Genomic DNA, 21,877 nt, shown 5'->3' with positions numbered 1-21,877 from the left:
AAAGATAAAATTGCATGCAAAATTAAATAAAAAGTAAAAAAATCAAGTGAAGTCATTTCAATGACCAAAATGATTAAAATATCAAGCAAAAAATATAATTAAGCCTGCTTTCTTACTTGTTTATAAAATATCGACAAAATCTTTAAAGAATCATGCATTTATTCGTTATGGGATACTTTGCTTTAGAATTAGTTTCGGGAACCTTTTGGAATTGAAAAGATTCCTTGAAAAATAAATTCTAAGATTACCTACGAAAATCACCCGCAGATATTGCGCGGTTTTGCTTTAGTTTTAAGAAGTTTTAGAAGCATTGAGAAGTTTGAGAAGTCTAGTGCAACTCACTGCAGCCCAAAAGTATGCTGCATTTCTTATATCTTCTTAAAACATTGATCCATACACTGAAGGGCACTTATGACGACATCATAAATCATTTGAAATATTTAAAAAATAGATACTTTTTTTTAAACATGATGCAGACGCTCAGATGAAACAAAAAATATATATACATTTTATTGGGATCGATTTCTTTACTAATAGACACCAAAAAATGGCAGTTTTTAAATTTGATAAGCCTTTAGCCACTTAATACTTTTTAGTGGTTTGAGAAATTTTTGATTTGTTGTTAAATGTGTGTCAAAACGAATTGAAGCCGTTTCCTACTTTTTTCTTCTAAAAATTAAATATACTAAAATTATAAAAATTTTCCGACTTTGGTTTGGAATAACTATATCTTCTAAGAATCCTTAACGTTTTATTTTTAGTTTGTTGAAAAGTACAATCTTTTAAGAAGATAATCTGCTTTAGTTTAGCTTTCTAGCTGTACAGGGAAAAAGTGTCAGACTTTTGGCCTAAAAATTAGATTTCTGGCCCAATGTGTAATGGATATTTTGTTTTTAGATAACTATTTATCTCTAATCTATTATCGATAATCTATGTTAAGGGTTCATATAGCCTTTTTGTGTTGTGTAAAAAATATTATTTTGGTGTTTTGTTATGTCTAAGTACATGATTGCATTAAAAAATTTAATTTAAAGTTTCTTCTTCAATAATTTTTGAAAACTCTTGAACTAGGACAATTTAGGTCCCAAAAAAATGAAACGCATCCGGTGGACATCATAAAACAAATAAATATTTAAACAAGAAAGAAAGTAAACTTCGGCAAGCCGAAGCTTAAATACCCTTGCAGCTATTGCAAGAACTATATATTTTTTAAAACATTAAAATTATGATTTACTTGTTTATGTGTTTAAAAACATTGAAGCTATGATGATTCGCAACTCAATTATTAAATAGTTTTTTATATATTTTTATTATTTCTATGGAAGCTATATGATATAGTCGTCCGATTTTGATAAAATTTAAACCGTAATTCTAAAATATTTAACCATTACTATATGTCGAAGAACTAAAAAAAAATTAAAAAACAGCAAAGATATAATTTTTTTTGTATTTTTTTTCCGATTGCTCCTATGGGACCTATATGATATAGTCGTCCGATTTTGATGAAACGTAAACCGTAATTCTGAAATATTTAACCATTACTATATGTCGAAGAACTAAAAAAAAAATTAAAAAACAGCAAAGTATTATTTTTTTTTTTATTTTTTTTTTCGATTGTTCCTATGTGAGCTATATGCTATAGCCGGCTCGTTCCGACTTATCTACTTCCTGTAATAGAAAGACAACTTTTGGGAAAGATTCATGCAGATAGCTTTAAAACTGAAAGACTAGTTTGTGTGAAAACGGACGGACAGACGGACATCGCTAGATCGACTCGCCTAGTGATGTTGTTCAAGAATATATATACTTTATAGGGTCGGAAATGTCTCCTTCACTGCGTTGCATACATCTGACTAAAATTATAATACCCTCTGCAAGGCTATAAAATTATATATAGGTTTTGGCGGAACTTAAAATTGAAACACATTTTTATTGTTTTTCAATTTTTAAAATGTTTTGTTCCATTAACAGTTAGATAAAAAGCTTAAGGCGTTATATACAGTTAGAAGGCCGAAAAAGCGATTTATTGACAATTTGTTCTGAGAAAACTATTAAATTTAATTATCTGATATTTTGTGCACATATTATATTATTTTTTAACTGTATTTTAAGATTAACTATTGGAAAAAATATTTATTTGGCGTTTTGCAGTGACCACTATATCTTGGACTGGATCCTCTGAAATTAAAAAATCAAAGAGTTGTGGTGAAAGTATTGTCATATCCAGTAATTAATCGAAGGAATGGCGATTTCTCAAATTAAAAAAATTGATTTTTGAGCAACATTTCAGGCTTTAAATTGCTTATAAAAAAACTATTTATCATAATAAAAAAATTTTCGATTAATTACTAAAGAATAGATCTTAGAAGCTCGTGTTAAAATTGTAGACTAATCGACTTAGCCGTTTTCGAGTATTGTTGGTCACCGACTTTGAAAACACAATTTTGAGTAATCGCCTTTAAAGTTTGTACTTGTACTTGCAAGAACTCTAAAACGCCTTTTAAAATTTGTGTGTAACTTGGAAAATATTCACCGGAACGATATGAAATTTTTAGTGTGTATTTTTAAATATATGTACATTAAGAAAATAAAATAAAAAAAAAAATCTTTTTTTTTTAATTTTAACTGTATATAACACCTTAAATAAACGCAATTCGTGGAGGAACTTCCAAAGTAGTATTCCCATTTAACTAAATCAAAAACAGTAATTTTTGGAAAAAACAAGTATCCTCTTACCTGGTGACATGCCAACATTTTGAGTGTCTACAGTTACAGTAAATAAATTTCTGTTTAGTTGATGGGGTGAAGTGATCACTCCATTCCAGTGATATAAGGATGTCCTTCAAACGACTGAGGAGTTTCTCGTGGTAATGGTAATTGCTTAAATGAAATATACATATTTTTTATTAAGTCCGTTACTCGAAGAGTAAGTTGGGTTTTTTTTGTTTGATAAGTCTGCAGAACTCTAGAAAATATACATACACATAATTTGTCAATTTATAAGGCGGTATATGTGTATTTGGCCAAAATCTACCCACACTTCAAAAATCTTCCAATTCGAACTATTATTTAGAAATTTATTAGGAAAGTTTCAATTATGACGTCACTGCATATTTGAAAACGGAGCACATAAAATAAACATTTGAGAGAGCGAAATATCTGTTAGTGTTGTGCATGCAGTTCGGCAGATGGCGCCACACGATTCTTTTCTAGGAACATATTTATTTTAAAATTGATGAGCTGGGTAAAGGGTACTCTTTAATGGCTTGAAAACTAAACACCTTAATTGGAAAATCATAATTATTATATTTCATTAACGAGGCATTCGACTATACCGTTGTTTCTTGTTTTTTTTTTCTTTGCAGGCATGTCGCCGGAGGACGAGTGGTACAACAAGAGTTTGTCCGCCCTGCGGATGAACTCGTCGCATCATCCCAACCTGTCAGCCCCAATGCTGCAATACCAGACATAATCAAAAACCTTTGACGACTTCTTTTAAAAGATCGCACCTCAACCGCCTTAATCGCGGGCCGTTGATGTGCGCTGTTTTAAGGGAGAGTGCGTCAAAGTCAAACCTTATCCTGTAACATCCACAAGCTTCTCTGTCTATATCTATGCATATATCGCTGTATATATGTACATAGTATATATACGAGTGTGTGTCAGTCAGTCATTAGTCTCCGGTCTCCAGTCTCCAGTCGCCAGTCGTCAGCCCCAGGACGCGGGTGGTATCATCATCCCGTGATGATTCGGACTTGTCCGATTCGTTTTGAGTTGCGGAACCGAGTTTGAAATCGTTCATGGTCGCTTTCAGCTCTGGGCGGGATTTACTCATAAGACTTGTTGATATTATTATGTGGTTTTTTTCAATATATATATTTTTTTTGGACAAACAAGATCCAAATCGAATAAGAGGGGCAAGAGTCAGAGGTAAACAAATAGAGGAGAAAAATATTGTAATAGGCAACTAGTCATAGTATCTAAGCAAATTGTGTATTGAGATTTTATCGTGGCATTATAAAAAGTAAAATAAAAGAGCATAAATCGTGCATATATATATATATATATATATATATATATAAATCTAAATAAATACATATATACTAAAGTATGTACTAGCAATAGCATAAGTCAGGTTGCTTAGACCCGCCCCCAATCTGATCCGATCAGATATTCTTCTAGCCCCTAGCTCCCAGCTCCTAATTCCAAAATCCCGACCCAATGCAACTCTTTGGTTGCTTTGACCGACTTTTCATTGCCTGCTCACTACTCATTAAATATAGCTTACTCAAACATACGAAGTACATAAACTCCTCCACCCATCTGACCGTTCATAAAAAATCGGAATGCACAGAAATCCAGAGCAAGCATCATCCGCAAGCCAAACCCAAACGACTAAAACTACAAAACTTTCTAACTAATTCAAGGTGTGTCGAACTAATTATAAGATGATTTTTTTTAGCTAAGCAATGCATTAACGAGTTATATTTAATAATAATACTAAACAAAACAAAACAAAACAAAACAAAAAAAAAAAACAAAAACAAAAAAACCAAACTGAAACCAATAAAATACATCACCTATATATATTTAAATACGAAAAAAAAAACAACAAGCCAAATGAAAACTACAAGACGCATGTTTAACAAATTATGCCAGACACAGCAAGAATGGAAATAATAAAAATATTAAAAACAAGGTTGACAAGCATTTTATTATTGAAAAATAACAAGGGCTCTTCAGCTTTTTGTGTGTTCTCTAAGTGGAAAGCAAAAAAAATTCTTATATTTTTGAAATCTCAATACATAGAGTCGTCCGAACTTAATAAACTACCAAATTTTCTCCTCAAATCAAATAAAAATATTTATGTGTCATCATGCTTACAATGACACACTTGGCCAACGGGCCCGAGCTTTGCCCAAAAGTCTGTTTAATTAGTTGAGAAAATTAATAAAATAATTTTGGGGCCCTTTTTAATAAACATATAGCTAATGTATGCCAAAATTTCAAAGAATTTCATTGCTTGATCTTTTTTTGCATATTCTTAAAGATAAAATTGCATGCAAAATTAAATAAAAAGTAAAAAAATCAAGTGAAGTCATTTCAATGACCAAAATGATTAAAATATCAAGCAAAAAATATAATTAAGCCTGCTTTCTTACTTGTTTATAAAACATCGACAAAATCTTTAAAGAATCATGCATTTATTCGTTATGGGATACTTTGCTTTAGAATTAGTTTCGGGAACCTTTTGGAATTGAAAAGATTCCTTGAAAAATAAATTCTAAGATTACCTACGAAAATCACCCGCAGATATTGCGCGGTTTTGCTTTAGTTTTAAGAAGTTTTAGAAGCATTGAGAAGTTTGAGAAGTCTAGTGCAACTCACTGCAGCCCAAAAGTATGCTGCATTTCTTATATCTTCTTAAAACATTGATCCATACACTGAAGGGCACTTATGACGACATCATAAATCATTTGAAATATTTAAAAAATAGATACTTTTTTTTAAACATGATGCAGACGCTCAGATGAAACAAAAAATATATACATTTTATTGGGATCGATTTCTTTACTAATAGACACCAAAAAATGGCAGTTTTTAAATTTGATAAGCCTTTAGCCACTTAATACTTTTTAGTGGTTTGAGAAATTTTTGATTTGTTGTTAAATGTGTGTCAAAACGAATTGAAGCCGTTTCCTACTTTTTTCTTCTAAAAATTAAATATACTAAAATTATAAAAATTTTCCGACTTTGGTTTGGAATAACTATATCTTCTAAGAATCCTTAACGTTTTATTTTTAGTTTGTTGAAAAGTACAATCTTTTAAGAAGATAATCTGCTTTAGTTTAGCTTTCTAGCTGTACAGGGAAAAAGTGTCAGACTTTTGGCCTAAAAATTAGATTTCTGGCCCAATGTGTAATGGATATTTTGTTTTTAGATAACTATTTATCTCTAATCTATTATCGATAATCTATGTTAAGGGTTCATATAGCCTTTTTGTGTTGTGTAAAAAATATTATTTTGGTGTTTTGTTATGTCTAAGTACATGATTGCATTAAAAAATTTAATTTAAAGTTTCTTCTTCAATAATTTTTGAAAACTCTTGAACTAGGACAATTTAGGTCCCAAAAAAATGAAACGCATCCGGTGGACATCATAAAACAAATAAATATTTAAACAAGAAAGAAAGTAAACTTCGGCAAGCCGAAGCTTAAATACCCTTGCAGCTATTGCAAGAACTATATATTTTTTAAAACATTAAAATTATGATTTACTTGTTTATGTGTTTAAAAACATTGAAGCTATGATGATTCGCAACTCAATTATTAAATAGTTTTTTATATATTTTTATTATTTCTATGGAAGCTATATGATATAGTCGTCCGATTTTGATAAAATTTAAACCGTAATTCTAAAATATTTAACCATTACTATATGTCGAAGAACTAAAAAAAAATTAAAAAACAGCAAAGATATAATTTTTTTTGTATTTTTTTTCGATTGCTCCTATGGGACCTATATGATATAGTCGTCCGATTTTGATGAAACGTAAACCGTAATTCTGAAATATTTAACCATTACTATATGTCGAAGAACTAAAAAAAAAAATTAAAAAACAGCAAAGTATTATTTTTTTTTTTATTTTTTTTTTCGATTGTTCCTATGTGAGCTATATGCTATAGCCGGCTCGTTCCGACTTATCTACTTCCTGTAATAGAAAGACAACTTTTGGGAAAGATTCATGCAGATAGCTTTAAAACTGAAAGACTAGTTTGTGTGAAAACGGACGGACAGACGGACATCGCTAGATCGACTCGCCTAGTGATGTTGTTCAAGAATATATATACTTTATAGGGTCGGAAATGTCTCCTTCACTGCGTTGCATACATCTGACTAAAATTATAATACCCTCTGCAAGGCTATAAAATTATATATAGGTTTTGGCGGAACTTAAAATTGAAACACATTTTTATTGTTTTTCAATTTTTAAAATGTTTTGTTCCATTAACAGTTAGATAAAAAGCTTAAGGCGTTATATACAGTTAGAAGGCCGAAAAAGCGATTTATTGACAATTTGTTCTGAGAAAACTATTAAATTTAATTATCTGATATTTTGTGCACATATTATATTATTTTTTAACTGTATTTTAAGATTAACTATTGGAAAAAATATTTATTTGGCGTTTTGCAGTGACCACTATATCTTGGACTGGATCCTCTGAAATTAAAAAATCAAAGAGTTGTGGTGAAAGTATTGTCATATCCAGTAATTAATCGAAGGAATGGCGATTTCTCAAATTAAAAAAATTGATTTTTGAGCAACATTTCAGGCTTTAAATTGCTTATAAAAAAACTATTTATCATAATAAAAAAATTTTCGATTAATTACTAAAGAATAGATCTTAGAAGCTCGTGTTAAAATTGTAGACTAATCGACTTAGCCGTTTTCGAGTATTGTTGGTCACCGACTTTGAAAACACAATTTTGAGTAATCGCCTTTAAAGTTTGTACTTGTACTTGCAAGAACTCTAAAACGCCTTTTAAAATTTGTGTGTAACTTGGAAAATATTCACCGGAACGATATGAAATTTTTAGTGTGTATTTTTAAATATATGTACATTAAGAAAATAAAATAAAAAAAAAATCTTTTTTTTTTAATTTTAACTGTATATAACACCTTAAATAAACGCAATTCGTGGAGGAACTTCCAAAGTAGTATTCCCATTTAACTAATTCAAAAACAGTAATTTTTGGAAAAAACAAGTATCCTCTTACCTGGTGACATGCCAACATTTTGAGTGTCTACAGTTACAGTAAATAAATTTCTGTTTAGTTGATGGGGTGAAGTGATCACTCCATTCCAGTGATATAAGGATGTCCTTCAAACGACTGAGGAGTTTCTCGTGGCTGTGCGGAGGCGCCAGGGAGAGCCGCTGCGACGAGATGGTGCTGCCCTGCGAGCCGGTGGTGCTCAATGTCTATGACCTCTTCCACATCAACGCCTACACCATGACCCTGGGTCTGGGCTTCTTCCACTCGGGCGTCCAGATCTACGGCAGGGAGTACGCATTCGGCGGCCACGAGTTCCCGATGACCGGCATCTTCGAGATCGAGCCCCGCAACGGCCAGGCGGAGCTGGGCGAGCAGTTCCGCTTCCGCGAGAGCATTCTGCTGGGCTACACCCACTTCAGTCGCCGGGATGTGGAGCGCATCGTCGACCAGCTGGGCGTCCAGTTCCCAGGGGACAGCTACCACCTGACCAGCAGGAACTGCAACCACTTCTCCAACAGCCTGGTGCACATCGTCTGCGGCAGGAAAATACCCGGCTGGGTGAATCGACTGGCCCACTTGGTCACCTGTGTGCCGTTCCTCGAGCGCTGCCTGTTTCCCAGGCAGTAGCAGCATCGCCCTCATCACCACCAACAATCGCAGCAGCAGCAATAATCTAATATATTATACCTGTTGGCAGCATTTTATTTTGTTAGTATTTCATATTTTGCTTTCTTTGAGACGAAAAACTCAAGAACAAATCGTTTTCAATTAAATGTGTTTTAATCTGCAAATTTCCATCAATTTTCCGAGTTAAACCTACTTTTAACTTGGCGAGAGGTCGAGAAAACAAGCCTAAATCGAAAAGAACTTGCACTGAAATACTGAACTTTACGATTACGGCAGAACAAAGTCTTAAGACTAGACTATTTCAATTGAGAGCAATAATTACAAAGGTTTTTTGTTAACTGGTTCCCACTTAAATTTCGTACAAAAGGTTTTATCAATTTGCGTCTCGATGACATCTTTAAATAGCAAAATAAGAAGAGATAACTCTGTGAAAAAATAAAATACATTTGTTTTTAATTTTTAGAATAATCATTACACTGTTGTTGCTAATTAGTTGTCAATAGTTTTATAAGCCTGGATTGGAGACTAGTAGATTTCAAGGGTAAAAGAATATCAAGACAAGTCTTATCGTTATTATTTTTTTATTTAATAAATTGATTTACCAAACGCCCCAAAAAATATGATACATATTATCCGAAAACAAAGATAATCACCCAAGACTGAATGAAAACTAGTGATTTGTGAATTATATTTATGTTTATTGTTAACAACTCATTAGAAACAGGCTTTTGCCAAGCTGAATCCGATCCGAGATGTTCAAACTTCTTATTCAGACCACTTTTACTAAGAACAGGGAAATCGAGTTTCGTAGGCCAGTAGATACTTAAGATCCTAGGATTTAGTAAGATAGACGTAACCTGACACATTTTTCGTAGTATTATATATTTAATGGTTTCACTTAAACGAATAGCACTGCTTGTATACAATTGTTGCCAAGTGTACTCAGTTACATAAACATTAGCCTAACAAAATATGAACTTTCTGTTGCGTTCCACCAACTTTTCCTGTGCATCAGCTCCGATCAAATTTACGACGACGACTTTGCCTACAAGCCTAGCCCAAGTACTTTGTTTTAAATGCTAAATTATTTCACGATGAAAAAAAAAGACATTTAAGTTAATAATTTACACGCGTATAACTCATTTTTCTTAAAATTAACGTAATATTACATAGATGATCTGCACCAACGCTCTTCTTTTTCTACTGCTGTGTGCACTACTCATTAGTTTTGTGTGGTCTTAGGAAAGTATCTTACCCGTTAAACCCATTTAAAATCATCTCTGATACATATACATTTTGTTGTAAAAGATACATATTTCTTTCCTCTCCTTCTCATTTACCGAGCATCATACTCAAAGATTACGTGCATGCGTTGAAGAAACTATGCATGTACGATCCTCGCATGTCAAATCGATTTAGTGTTACTCAAAATACAAACAAACTAATTACTACAAGCCTAGGTAAAGCCGTGATGCTTTTTTAATAGTTAAATGCGTCCCAAATTTTATAGACAAATAAAAAAAAAGGAATACGGCTAACAACCTGGCGGCAGGTTGCAAAACCTCTGGACGTGGCGTACACATCTCCTGATCGCCGCCCTACATCAAGCTATGTTATGTACCGGTAGGTATGGTATGGTGGTATATATATTTATGCGTGTATATATATCGCGAGTGAACACGTCCCCCAGCGCGGCAAGGTCTCCTCACTTGCCCAGGAACTCTACGCCGACGCCGCCGGTGCCGCTCACTGCGACTTTCTTGGCTGCTGGCTGCTCGGCGATGGCCTGTAAATGGTGCGTAATGGAAGTTAATGGAGTTAATGGGACTATAAGATAGAAGGTAGAGTGCACCCACCAATACGGAGCTGTCCCGCTTTCTTGTGGGATTGACAGCCGTGCCGGCACCCGCAGCCACAGTTCCGGATGCGACGACCCCGCTGATCGCCGGATTGGACTTAAGCTCTTCGCTGCTGGCTTGAGATTTGGGTGCGGGCGCAGTAGCCGCAGCCGAAGCCGAAGCAGAAGCAGAAGCAGAACTTGCGCTGGACAGTGCGGATGAGCCGGTGGCTCCGGCCGGTCCACTGGTGACCACATCGCTGCTGGAGTTAGTGGCTGTGTCGGACTCGTCGGTAATGGTGATTGTAGCACTGCCACCGGTGGGCTTGTTGCTGCCAGCGGTGCCAAGAGACACATTGCTGGGTGCTGTACCTGTGCCTGTGCTGGAGCTCACGCTGGATGGCACGACGGGCGTGACATCTGTTGCCTCGCCAGCACCAGCCGCCGCCAGCTCTGGCTTTTTGGGGTTGGACGAGTCCTCCTTTTTGGACGGCGACTCCTGGTTGGGCTCTACGCCGTTGTTGCTGGTCTCGGTGGACTGCTTCCTGGCTGCCGTCGCAATCGTCGCGGATGCCGAATCGACAGCACCGGGTGCTGCTGATGGAGCTGCCGTTGCTGCGGTTGCTGCTGTTGTTGCTGATGCTGTTGCTGCTACTGCTGTTGCTGCGGATGCTGCCGATGCTGATGCTGCTGCATCAACGACTGGCTCGTTTTGGTCCTCCGCTCCCGACTCCTCGGACTTGCCAGCCTCGTACTCCTTTACGATCTGGTCGAGATTGTAGCGTCGCCGATTGTTCAAGTAGAAGGTACGCACATGCGCCTCCGTCTTGGTGGTCACCAGCTTGGCAATCATCTGCGAACAGAGTGGAAATTAGTATGTATTCTGCGTGTGATTTTGGGGCAAATGGCAATACTTACAGGAAAGTTCTTTCCGTATTCGCGAAGCGCCAGAAGGGCCACTTGAATCTCGTCCGGTGACCATCGGGCGGAAATGCGTGGCTGGGCAGTTTCGGTGTTGGCTGTCGCCGGTTTGGTTACCACTTCCTCCAAGTTGATGGAGTCGCACTCCTTGTCCAGCTGCTCCATCATCTGCCTATTCTTCTGTATCTGAAATGGGTCAGGGTGCAGGGGGGCATTCAATTGAAAGTTGTCAGTGGGTTCCAGCTCGTACCATCGGGTCTTATGTGTTGTGGGTGTGAGTGAGTGTGTGCGTGTGCGTGTGGTGGGTGATATCGTGCAGGGAATGAGTTCTGTGATGCCCTTGCTCGCCAGAATTGAAGTTCAACACTAAACTATCGTTATTGAATGGGCCCTAAACTAAATTATTTCGTTTGGTCTTGTTTCTACTCAGTTAAACTTCCACAACTCAAAAGGTCAGAATAGTTTCTAAAGGGTTCAAGGCATTTTTAACGTATTATTTGAATAAATTAGGATTTTATCAGATCTTTAATTTTGGCTAACTGTGGTCCTAATCCAAAGCAATATCTGATTGCAATAATCAGATTTCCAGGGTCCGTAACAGTAAAGAACAAGTCTGGAAAGTACCATCATAGCACTTCAAACACACATAAACATGTGGGTGCCCCAGAGTTTCGCTATTCAAGAACTCAGAAGGATCTTTCATCGTATGAATACTTGAACATTTTAATGATTTTTTGAATCGACAATAGACCTACATGATTTTCAACAATTTTAATATTTCTTTAAGAACTGATCAAACTTTCCTAAATCGAACAAACCGGATTATCAAGTTTTAGCCACATTAACGATTATAATGATACTATGCTGTGTTTATATGCTGTTTCCCAAGGAGAGTAGACGTTTTTGCATAAAAACTGTCTTTGTGACTTTGACTTTTTGACTAGAACGCTAGCATTGCATTGAACTATTGTCCCTAAGAAGTCGATTAAGCTCCCTGGGTTGGAAAGCAACTACCCAAACAACTAACAACCTAAGGCACCAATTATCGCACAAGGGCAAGAGATTCAAGGGATTCCGGACCGGTAACGTGTGTCTTACTTCGGCCATGAGTGCTGTTATCTTCCGATCCCGTTCCGCCAGATAGACACTGGGATTCTTGCAGCTCGCGAGGGCTGTCAGATCGTCATGGTTGATGTACATGCCCTTGGGCGGTTTGCGTTTGGAGCGATCGGCATTCGCGGCGCAGTTATGGGTGGATCGTCGGGGAGCATTGCTCTCCGGCCCGGAAATGGGTCGCCGATTGCCCGTGCGCCTTTTTTTTTTTGCGTGTGTGTGATTGGAAACGGGGACGGTACGGATCGGAACGGATCGGAACGACAAAAGTCAATTGAATGCAACATTTTCGAGTATTTTTCGGGGGGCAAGGCGAGAGAGGGAGGGAGGGAGGTAGGAAAGAGAGATAGAAAACTTGGCATTAGCTTGATGTCTTGGAGAATTTCCGGAAGCAAGTAGTAATAGTAGTAGTACCTCCAGTGAGTGTGACAACTCTTGCACATGCGCCCGAGCGGTGAGTCGTGCAGCACGTGGCACACCACGTTGCAAATCTTGCAAAAACCGCCCACAACCACTCGTCGCAGCAGGCTGGGATCGCCACCGATCTCGCCGTTGTTGTTGTTGTTGTTGCTGCCACCATTGGTGGCACCATCAGAAGACGAGAGGCCAAATCCTAGCACCTCGTCACCCTGGCCATTATTATTTGCCGCAAAGATGCCTAATTGCTCGGGATCCAGATCGTTGTTGCTGGTGTTGCTGCTGTTGCTTCCGCCTTGGTTGCTCCCTTGGTTGTTTTCATCCCCGTTGTTGTTGTTGTTGTTGTTGATACTATGGTTGTTGTTGTTGTTGTTGATGTTGCTACTATGATTGTTGTTGTTGTTGTTGTTGCTGTTGATGGTGTTGGCAGTTGCTGTGTTTACGGAAGAGGTGGTGTTGTTGGTTGTCGAGGTTGTGGTGGTGGCGTCGGTAATAGATGTGGTGCTATTGTTGCTATGCCCCTTCTGCCAAGCCAGGATATCATCCGCAAATGGATTCGAAGTGGCAAGTTGCAGCAACAATCGTAACGAATTCAATTCAATTTTTGCGAATGAGCACCGACCAACGTATTTGATTTTTTCGATTCGATTCAATTCGGTTCAGGTTTTTTTTTACATTTTGTTTGGGTTTGATTGGTTATTATTGGTTTGGTTTCGTTTGGTTTTGTATTCGGACAGTTTCAGGTCGGGTTGGTTATTTGTTTAATGGTGTGTTTTTTGATTGTTGGATTGGATTTTTGTACAGTAAATGCAAAGAGAAGAGAAAAAACGTATTTGGTTGTTGCTTTAGTTCAGTTGGTAACACTTAACAAGTACAAGATTGTATTTGGGTTGTTTGTTGGTTGTTGCTCTCCTGGTTGCTTTCTTGTCAACTGAATTTTAAAAACGATGTTTTCGCTAGTACGTTACGATATTGCCACTCTCCCAACACCCGGACCCAAGTCCCAAATCTCAATCCCTGCCCAACCAAACCCGATCCTTCCCGAAATGCCAATATAAAAAAAAAAATTGTTTGGAAGTGCGACCAAGGCTCTTGCTCCTAAACAAGCATCAGCATATAAAACTCTCCTTCACTTATGGATGTTTTATTTTTGGTTGAGAGCTATTTGATACTTAATAGTAACATAAATAATCCACACTGGACAAATACGATTAAATTCATTATCGAAAGACGACCGAAGTGGATAAGTGGATCTTGTAGCTAAGTTCGAGTAGGGAGTACGGCGTGCAAAGAGATCAGAGATCTGATAAAGAGGTGCCATACATGTGTATATATTATGATAGATATAGAGACGTATTGTGTGAGAGATAGGAGTTGGGAATTGTGTGGGTTCGTGTTTTTGGATGAGGATGCGGGGCATGATTGTGTGGAACTGTGTATGTGCTTGCATATGGATATCGATAGCGATTGGGGATTTGTCGAATAAAAACTCAGTTGAAAACGGAGAAGCGAAACGAATCTCTAATGAATAAGAAACACATGTAAATTGTTTTTTTTTTTTTTTTTTTGTTTAATCTTTTGGCAAACAAGATATGCATTTATTGGGATTAGCATTAGGTGTGGTGATCCATCAGGATTATCGTCAGTGGTTGGGTGAGTTGGGAAAAGAAACGAATTTCTTCTTTTCTCTTATTCGCTCACTGTATACAAACATCAATAATTCTACATCATTTTTTGCTTTTCGCTTTGTTTACTTTAATATTTAAATCAATCTCTTTATATAAATTACTATTTTACGTATAATAATTTACCATGCTATATTTATAATTATTTAAAAAAAATATATTTAGATGTATATACTATTTATATAGGTGTAAACTGTAAAGTATATGAACAAAGAACAAATCGTTTTGTTGCTTTGCCTTAGTCTAGTGTCAACCTGATTTGCTGATTTGGCGCGGTAAAAAAAACATCTTAAGCAAATCAATCAAATCACGTTAACTTCGCGGAATACAAAATCTCAAGTGTGTGTGGTGCAATCTCTGGGTACGAACGAAAATGTATCATTACAGTGTGTAAGTCTTATAGATGCTGGTCAATTATTGTTTTTGGTATTCGTTTTTGTGTGGGTATTGATTTAAAATTTTATGAGATGTATGCAGGCACGGCGATTATCTGAAAAATAACGAACCAGACTTTGAAACGACATACATCGCTGGCTGAAAATGGATAGGATCCCTAAGGGTACAGTCAGTCCAAGCAACAAACTTGTTGGCAAGTCGGGGGGAAAGGATACAAAATTGAGAGCTGGACCTGCGTTCTTATAGATCGGCTTTCTTTAGGCGTATTGGATATAAAAGCGCACGGTCACTAATTAAGATATTTATCTAAGTTCGAAACATTTGAATATCATGGAAAGGCTGCTTGCAGTAAGGATTATCAGTTGCACTTTGCACTGATTTCAATTTTCCGCGCTTGGAAACACTCAAAAACTAAAAGTTAACAGTTAATGAAAATTCAAATGAAAATATGTTTTAATTGAAATATTTTACAAAAATGCTATTAGCTTGCGACAACAAAAAAAAAAAACAAAGTTAAGTTGTTTTGGCCTAGATTTACATCCGTATTCTAGACCTGCCTCTTAACAAACTAGCTTTTCAGCGGTGAACAATTTCTTTGTAAAGCAATTCTATGAGCTAAAAACTGCCTGGCACACATGATGCTTCTACTCTACTTAGTCGGTGCCTGGAGGCACCTAGACCACCATTTGGATGTAGGGTTTATGGTTCATGTTTTCGAAGCGATTGTATGTTGATGAGTGAAGTGTTTTGTGTGTGAGTGTATGTGTGCGGGGAACAGGGAAGGATCTGTTGGCTTTTCGCTTAGCTAGTTCTAACTGATAATTACCTTGTCATCGTTATCAGACTCCTCATTGCTGCCCACCTCGCTGCCGTTCTCGGATCCATCCTTGACCACCGCCTTGATTGTCTTTTCCTGCCGATCCATGGCGCTGCTGCGATGGCGTGTCTTCTTCCACGAGTAGTAATACTTGACCAAACTGGCAATGGATTTGTCTGGCAGCTGTGAGTGGACAGAGCAGAGACAGAGTTAGTTGGTGCCGAGGAGAGTTCGGGTGTGTTTGACCACTCACCATCTGGCGTATCCGGTGGAAGCTCTTCCCGTGAAACTGGAAGGCCTGCTCGAACAGCACCTTGTCCTCGATGGTCCACTCGTCCGGGAAGGGCGTGAAGTTGGCCAGGTCCATTACGGCCCGCTCCAGGTCGTGTTTGTGCCAGAAGAGCATGCCCAAGGCCTGCTCACCGTTGTAGCCGTACTTCTCCTTGGCCACCGAGATGTACTCCTCGACTGCAAGGACACAAGAAGGGCGTTAGTGGTAGCTGCACCTGGATTGGCCTGACCCATGGAGGGGAAACATACGTTTCAGATCCGGGATCTCCTTGGTGGGCGACCAGACAAGAAGGGCGCGTTCGTTCATCTGTTCCGGGCGTCGCTCCACCTCCGGCACGAGTGGGGGGCACACCGCCTGGTAGTCGCGTCCCACGCGGATTTTCTCTGTAGGATTGACGTTCGTTATAGAGATTCTTGATGCAATTGGAAGGGCAATCCCAATCCCGGAACTCACCTTCGTACTCAGACTGTTTGGCCTTGCTCTTGCCGTTCCGCTTGGTGGCTGCAAAAAAAGGAGGGGGTGGATAATTGTAAAAGGGCTTGGCTTGGTTTGGCTTGGGCATCAAAGTGATAGGGCCACTTACAGTTGTCGTCATCAGAGCTCTCCGGCGTGCCCGCACCCGGGACAGCTGTGGTGGTCTTCTCGTTAGCGTTTCCAGAGTTGCCGGAGTTGCCGCCGCCGCCACTGCCCACCAGGCTGGTGCTGTTGGTGCCCAAGCCGCCGGGGGTGTGGGTGTGGGTGTTGGGACTGGGACCGCGAGACCGACGCCCGTTCCGCACCACGTCCGTGGTGTTGCGCTCCGCCAACACCATCTTGTCCCGGATGAGCTGGGCGCGCTTGTTTTGCTTCTCCAGGGTGCTAGCTGTGGCCAAACAGTTGCGAACGCGAGCACTGCCGAGCTAAAATGAGATATCGGTAGGTTACGACTTATCTGAATCTGATCTGGATTTCTTTCAATCTTCGGCTGAAAAATCCAGCAAATAGAAACTCTTTAGCGCGTTCGACGAGAGTGTGCGCCTGGCGAGTGCCACTTTTCCCATAACGACCGCAGCCGTGCGCTGTCAAACAGATACACATACACATATGCCTACAGACATTGTGTGGGCGTGTGCGTGAGTCTGTGTGTGCGACGCGTGTGTAGGTAAGGGCCAAGCCAGCTGAGTTTGGAAATGGACTCCAGGATTTGGAATCTCCAATGGAATCGGAGGGAAAAGGACGCTGCTCACCTGGTACTCCGGTGCCCCAGAAGGACACAACCGAAAACGCTGCCACACGGAGTTCACCACTGGGCTGCTTTCGCCCGCTTACGTAGTTTGGCCTGCCGGACAGGGGACAGGGGACACGGTAAACTGGAAACCAAACGGTGGGCAGCGCGCCAGTAGTCGTTGGATATATTAGCCCGAAACTCTAACCAAGGACCGCGCCGAAGGGCAGAAACACGGGGTTGTTGCGCGCAGGTAACTGAAACCCAAAATGAAACGCGAAAAAAAAACTCGCTCGCGTACCGATTCTCTGGTCGTCCGAGCACAGCGCACTTTGTCGCCGACGACCGCAGTGCAGCTTTGTCTGTCGGTTGATCAGATTTTTCTATGTGTCCCTGGCGTCTCGGCGCCGATCCTTTTAATTACCGCGTTTAACCCCTCAATTCGCGACCGAAAACACTCCGTTGGCCCCTAATAAATGCACAACAGAAGTAGTTTTACGAAAAGATACTACTGAAAATTGAGCGAATGCTCAAAGTTAATTTAAACTGGCTGTAGCAGCCACGGTTGCAAGGGATACAACTGAAGCTATCGATTGTGCCGCTTCGATATATCGATTGCCCGACGCCAGTGATGCCAGCCCGCAGGCTGTACTGGAATCGGACCTCTCGCCGCTATCGCCCATCGATAACAGTCGCTAGGAGCTGATTTTAATGCGATTTTCACACTTTTCCAAGTGTCTGGGCCCAACTGCGGCCAGTGTGAACGCCCAGATGTGCTCGACTGCAAAGTGGAGTAGTTTTTTGCAATTCCACCCCCACAAATGCGCCGGCGGGGTGGCAATCCTGCTGCCCCCGCCGCCTATCGACCGATAAACCGCAGATTCGCCAGTTTTCCGCAAGGTGGCGACTACGGCGGGCGCAGACTAAAAAGACTTTTTTCTATATACGCCAGGAAACCAGTGCAAAAGACCCAGGCAACACAATGGCTGCTAGATTCATACAGAAAATTGTAAGACCCGTGTAGACTTAAGCGCCTCTAACCCGAATCCGTCTTCCCCCGCGCCGCGTCAACCCTTTTCGCCCACGTTCGAATCCCCAATCCGCAGGACAGCAATTGATTACGTGCTGGCTGAAAAGTACTGGCCAACTACAACTAACATTGCGATTTTGTTTCTCGTCCGAACTCGGTCCTTTGCAACGACACCCTACTCTACCCTGCTCCTGCTCCATCGATAATCAATCAACCAATCTACAAATCTACAATCCACCGACAACAACACATTACGCAAAACACTTGCAGCTTAATCAACTGGGTTTGATTGCTGCGCGTGATGCTCCGTCGGCGACTGCGACGCCAGCAGCGGCGGCTGTCCAGATTGGTTCCCCCATTGGCAGCTCAGCGGACTCATCCCGATGTTGGGCTCCTGGTGAAGGAGCAGCCTCCGTCCGTCCAGCACATCAGCTGTCCGTCCGGTCCGGCGAAAACGAGGACATAACAGAATGGCACAGCACAGCGCAGCATTCCCTTTACATAACACTCTCCCTCTCGCTTCCTCGTTGCGTGGCCGTTATCGATAAACGCTGGTGATGGGAGCGGGGTGTAACGGAACACCCCACCCCCTTGGAAAATGGCAGTTACCGAGATTGAATTCAGATTTCTGTTCTTGGCCTTATCAACTTATGAACGCCGTGGGAATTATTTATGCACTCTAACCTCAACATGACAAGATGTTTGGCGCGGGGGGGCTGCAGCGACCGCTGAGATTGTTGTTTTGGCATGGCCACTTATGTAACCCATCTAGATGCTGCCTATCTGTGTGGGCCTGCTACTGTTAGTTTGTGTTTCATTTCCATCCCGATTGGCGGAATCGCACCCTCACCACCCACATGACCTGACCTACTGACATCGCTCTCTGTTTTGCACTGCTTGCAGGTCAACGCGGCTCCCGCCGCCAGCCGATCCTACTCCTCCGGAATCCAGAAGGTCACCCTGATCCCCGGCGATGGCATCGGACCCGAGATCTCCGCTGCCGTCCAGAAGATCTTCACCGCTGCCAACGTGCCCATCGAGTGGGAGGCCGTGGATGTGACCCCCGTTCGGGTGAGTGTGGTGTCGTAACCTCGGGAGTCCCGCAAAGTTCAAATCGAAACGTCCAAAGAAGTTTCCATGTGAATGGCCTTTTGGCAACAGGTGGCAACTGCTACTGCTCAAGGGCGCAAAATTTGAAATGTCTTGCATTCAATCATTTTTAAATTTGTGCAACGCGAGCACAATAAGTGTATAATTTATATTACTAGTTCTAAATTGTTTTTTTGAAACACTTATCTCGAAACCAGGTCACACAACTTTTTGTTTGTTTATTCTTTTTGCGATAACAATGACTAACATTCCATTTTACCTGTGTATTGTATATAATACATATAGAGATTAAAATTTGAAATGCCACAAGCTTGCATCTCAGCATTTTTAAAAATGTATATTTGTATTTTTGTTAGTTCCTACAATAGGTGTATTGAAAATGATCCGTTAATGATATCGTTAAGATATTATTATTATTATTTGTTTATACCTTTTGCTATGTTAAAGACTTCAAAATCTCGTCGTACTTAAAATATATTTTTTTATTAATTAAAAATAATACAATGAAACATTTTAAACCGACTAATGCGACTACTTCCTTATGAACAAAGAAAATACAAAGCATAGGTTATTCACTGGCCTAATATTTCTGTAAATGAATGTAGGAAAGGCTAGGATATAGAATTTTAAAATTAATTTTAAAATTAAGGTACATTAATATAGAGGATAGGATAGGATATGGAAAACAACACCAAGATTTATGTAAAATAAAAAAATAGGGAAAATTAATCATAATTGGAAGTTTTCGATACCACACCTGATTATAATCCCTCATTAATTGTACCTATCTTTCCCATTTGTGTGGTACGAAATCAAAATCAGGGAGCCGATGGAAAGTTCGGCATCCCGCAGGCCGCCATCGACTCGGTGAACACGAATAAGATCGGCTTGAAGGGACCCCTGATGACGCCCGTGGGCAAGGGCCATCGCTCGCTGAACTTGGCCCTGCGCAAGGAGTTCAACCTGTACGCCAACGTGCGTCCCTGCCGCAGCCTCGAGGGCTACAAGACGCTGTACGACGACGTCGACGTGGTCACCATCCGCGAGAACACCGAGGGTGAGTACTCCGGCATCGAGCACGAGATCGTCGATGGCGTCGTCCAGAGCATCAAGCTGATCACCGAGGAGGCCTCCAAGCGTGTGGCCGAGTACGCCTTCCAGTATGCGAAGAACAACAACCGCAAGAAGGTTACCGTGGTCCACAAGGCGAACATTATGTAAGTTGGTCAATGGTCACTGGTCACTCACCTTCAACCCACTTACTTACCCGCTTTTCAGGCGCATGTCCGACGGTCTCTTCCTGCGCTGCGTACGCGACATGGCCCAGAAGTTCCCGGAAATCCAGTTTGAGGAGAAGTACCTGGACACGGTGTGCCTGAACATGGTGCAGAACCCCGGCAAGTACGATGTGCTGGTCATGCCCAATCTGTACGGTGATATTCTGTCCGACATGTGTGCCGGTCTGGTGGGCGGCTTGGGTCTGACGCCCTCCGGCAACATGGGTTTGAACGGTGCCCTGTTCGAGTCCGTGCACGGAACCGCACCCGACATTGCCGGCAAGGACCTGGCCAATCCCACTGCCCTGCTGCTGTCGGCAGTCATGATGCTGCGCCACATGAAGCTTAACACTCACGCCGACAAAATCGAGCGGGCCGCCTTCGAAACCATCAAGGAGAGCAAGTACCTCACCGGCGATCTCGGCGGCCGTGCCAAGTGCTCCGAGTTCACAAACGAGATCTGCGCCAAGCTGTAGACGACTTTCACGAATCAACCGCATCAAGATCAAGCTGTGGCAAGGAACGCCAGCAACAACAACAACCAAGAACCGATAAACACAGAGAGCAGAGAAAACAGCCAGGAATATTGTGCAGAGCGAAGATGATGCAGATGCAGTATGAAGGACAGCAATTAAACACTCGCCCCAAACCAAAAAATATATAGCAGCAAAACAACCACACCACACACTCACTAAACTTTGCCGAAAGTTTCTTACGTTTAACCATTTAAAATTTTAACCCGCCCGAAAGAAAAACAAAAATGTTATAAAGAGAGCACTACCTAAAGTATTTTTATGTTCGAATACCTAGGTATATTATTTAATTTGCTTAGGACACTCTTGCAAGCGTTAAAATTTGTTAAATTGCCAATTTTACTTGCGGTAGTAGAGTATTTTTGTCGCCATCCAGCCAAAACCCTTGAGTTATTATTGTTTATATAATTCGTATGCAAAGAGATAATCTTAATTATTTATTGATTATTAATTTTCTAATTTGTTTAGTCTTTTGAGTTAAGTGAGCTCCGTGTGCAGCGTGCAGCCGACGACCCACTTATAAAAGGCAAACATTTTGTCAAATTGGAGGCAAAACGTGTGAAATAGAAGCCAGACTAGTTGAAAGTTGAGTGTAAACGGTTACAATAATTTTATTCTAAACAAAACATAAAGTAAACTTATTCAAACCAAGAGAGAAATACACAAATGCTATGAAATTAAAAGCAATTGTTATTAATAATTAAGCGAAATGTAATGCAAAATCATCATGCAATTGTTAAAACTCAATAAAGGAAACCAAACTAAACGCCGATACCAATTATTTACTTTACTGGGATTCCAATTTAGTTTGTTAGCTAACCACAAAATTAAAATAATTTTAA

General features: G+C 40.2%; 3 protein-coding genes across 5 annotated transcripts; 2 read left to right on the top strand and 1 right to left on the bottom strand.

Annotated features, from left to right (window-relative positions):
- The first annotated feature begins 2,755 nt into the window (after nucleotides 1-2,755).
- Nucleotides 2,756-8,544, top strand: LOC108134839 (deubiquitinase DESI2). The gene is made up of 2 exons (XM_017255301.2): nucleotides 2,756-2,867; nucleotides 7,911-8,544. The coding sequence occupies exons 1-2, from the start codon at nucleotides 2,836-2,838 to the stop codon at nucleotides 8,401-8,403; spliced, it is 525 nt and encodes a 174-aa protein (XP_017110790.1). The 5' UTR covers nucleotides 2,756-2,835; the 3' UTR covers nucleotides 8,404-8,544.
- Nucleotides 8,545-9,080: 536 nt separating this feature from the next.
- Nucleotides 9,081-17,670, bottom strand: LOC108134876 (REST corepressor). 3 transcript variants are annotated; one of them, XM_017255369.2, is made up of 11 exons: nucleotides 17,108-17,670; nucleotides 16,465-16,780; nucleotides 16,335-16,382; nucleotides 16,130-16,264; nucleotides 15,843-16,057; nucleotides 15,599-15,772; nucleotides 12,689-13,215; nucleotides 12,260-12,473; nucleotides 11,159-11,347; nucleotides 10,260-11,093; nucleotides 9,081-10,189 (listed from the first exon to the last, which is right to left on the bottom strand). In XM_017255369.2, the coding sequence occupies exons 2-11, from the start codon at nucleotides 16,691-16,693 to the stop codon at nucleotides 10,109-10,111; spliced, it is 2,646 nt and encodes an 881-aa protein (XP_017110858.1). In that variant the 5' UTR covers nucleotides 16,694-16,780; nucleotides 17,108-17,670; the 3' UTR covers nucleotides 9,081-10,108. The 3 variants fall into 3 exon arrangements, with proteins under 3 accessions (XP_017110858.1, XP_017110859.1, XP_017110860.1); XM_017255370.2 differs by lacking the exons at nucleotides 12,260-12,473; nucleotides 12,689-13,215 and having other exon boundaries at nucleotides 17,108-17,668; XM_017255371.2 differs by lacking the exons at nucleotides 9,081-10,189; nucleotides 10,260-11,093; nucleotides 11,159-11,347; nucleotides 12,260-12,473; nucleotides 12,689-13,215 and adding an exon at nucleotides 14,564-14,866 and having other exon boundaries at nucleotides 17,108-17,666.
- Nucleotides 17,671-17,966: 296 nt separating this feature from the next.
- On the top strand, nucleotides 17,967-21,801 carry LOC108134912 (probable isocitrate dehydrogenase [NAD] subunit alpha, mitochondrial). Its single transcript, XM_017255425.2, has 4 exons — nucleotides 17,967-18,094; nucleotides 19,019-19,186; nucleotides 20,048-20,442; nucleotides 20,504-21,801. The coding sequence occupies exons 1-4, from the start codon at nucleotides 18,068-18,070 to the stop codon at nucleotides 20,976-20,978; spliced, it is 1,065 nt and encodes a 354-aa protein (XP_017110914.1). The 5' UTR covers nucleotides 17,967-18,067; the 3' UTR covers nucleotides 20,979-21,801.
- The last annotated feature ends 76 nt before the right edge of the window (nucleotides 21,802-21,877 follow it).

The sequence above is a fragment of the Drosophila elegans genome, unplaced genomic scaffold, assembly GCF_018152505.1.
Source record: "Drosophila elegans isolate 14027-0461.03 unplaced genomic scaffold, ASM1815250v1 contig_149, whole genome shotgun sequence".
Taxonomy (NCBI): domain Eukaryota; kingdom Metazoa; phylum Arthropoda; class Insecta; order Diptera; family Drosophilidae; genus Drosophila; species Drosophila elegans.
Note: the sequence above shows the minus strand (reverse complement) of the source record. Positions and strands in the feature narration are given on the sequence as shown.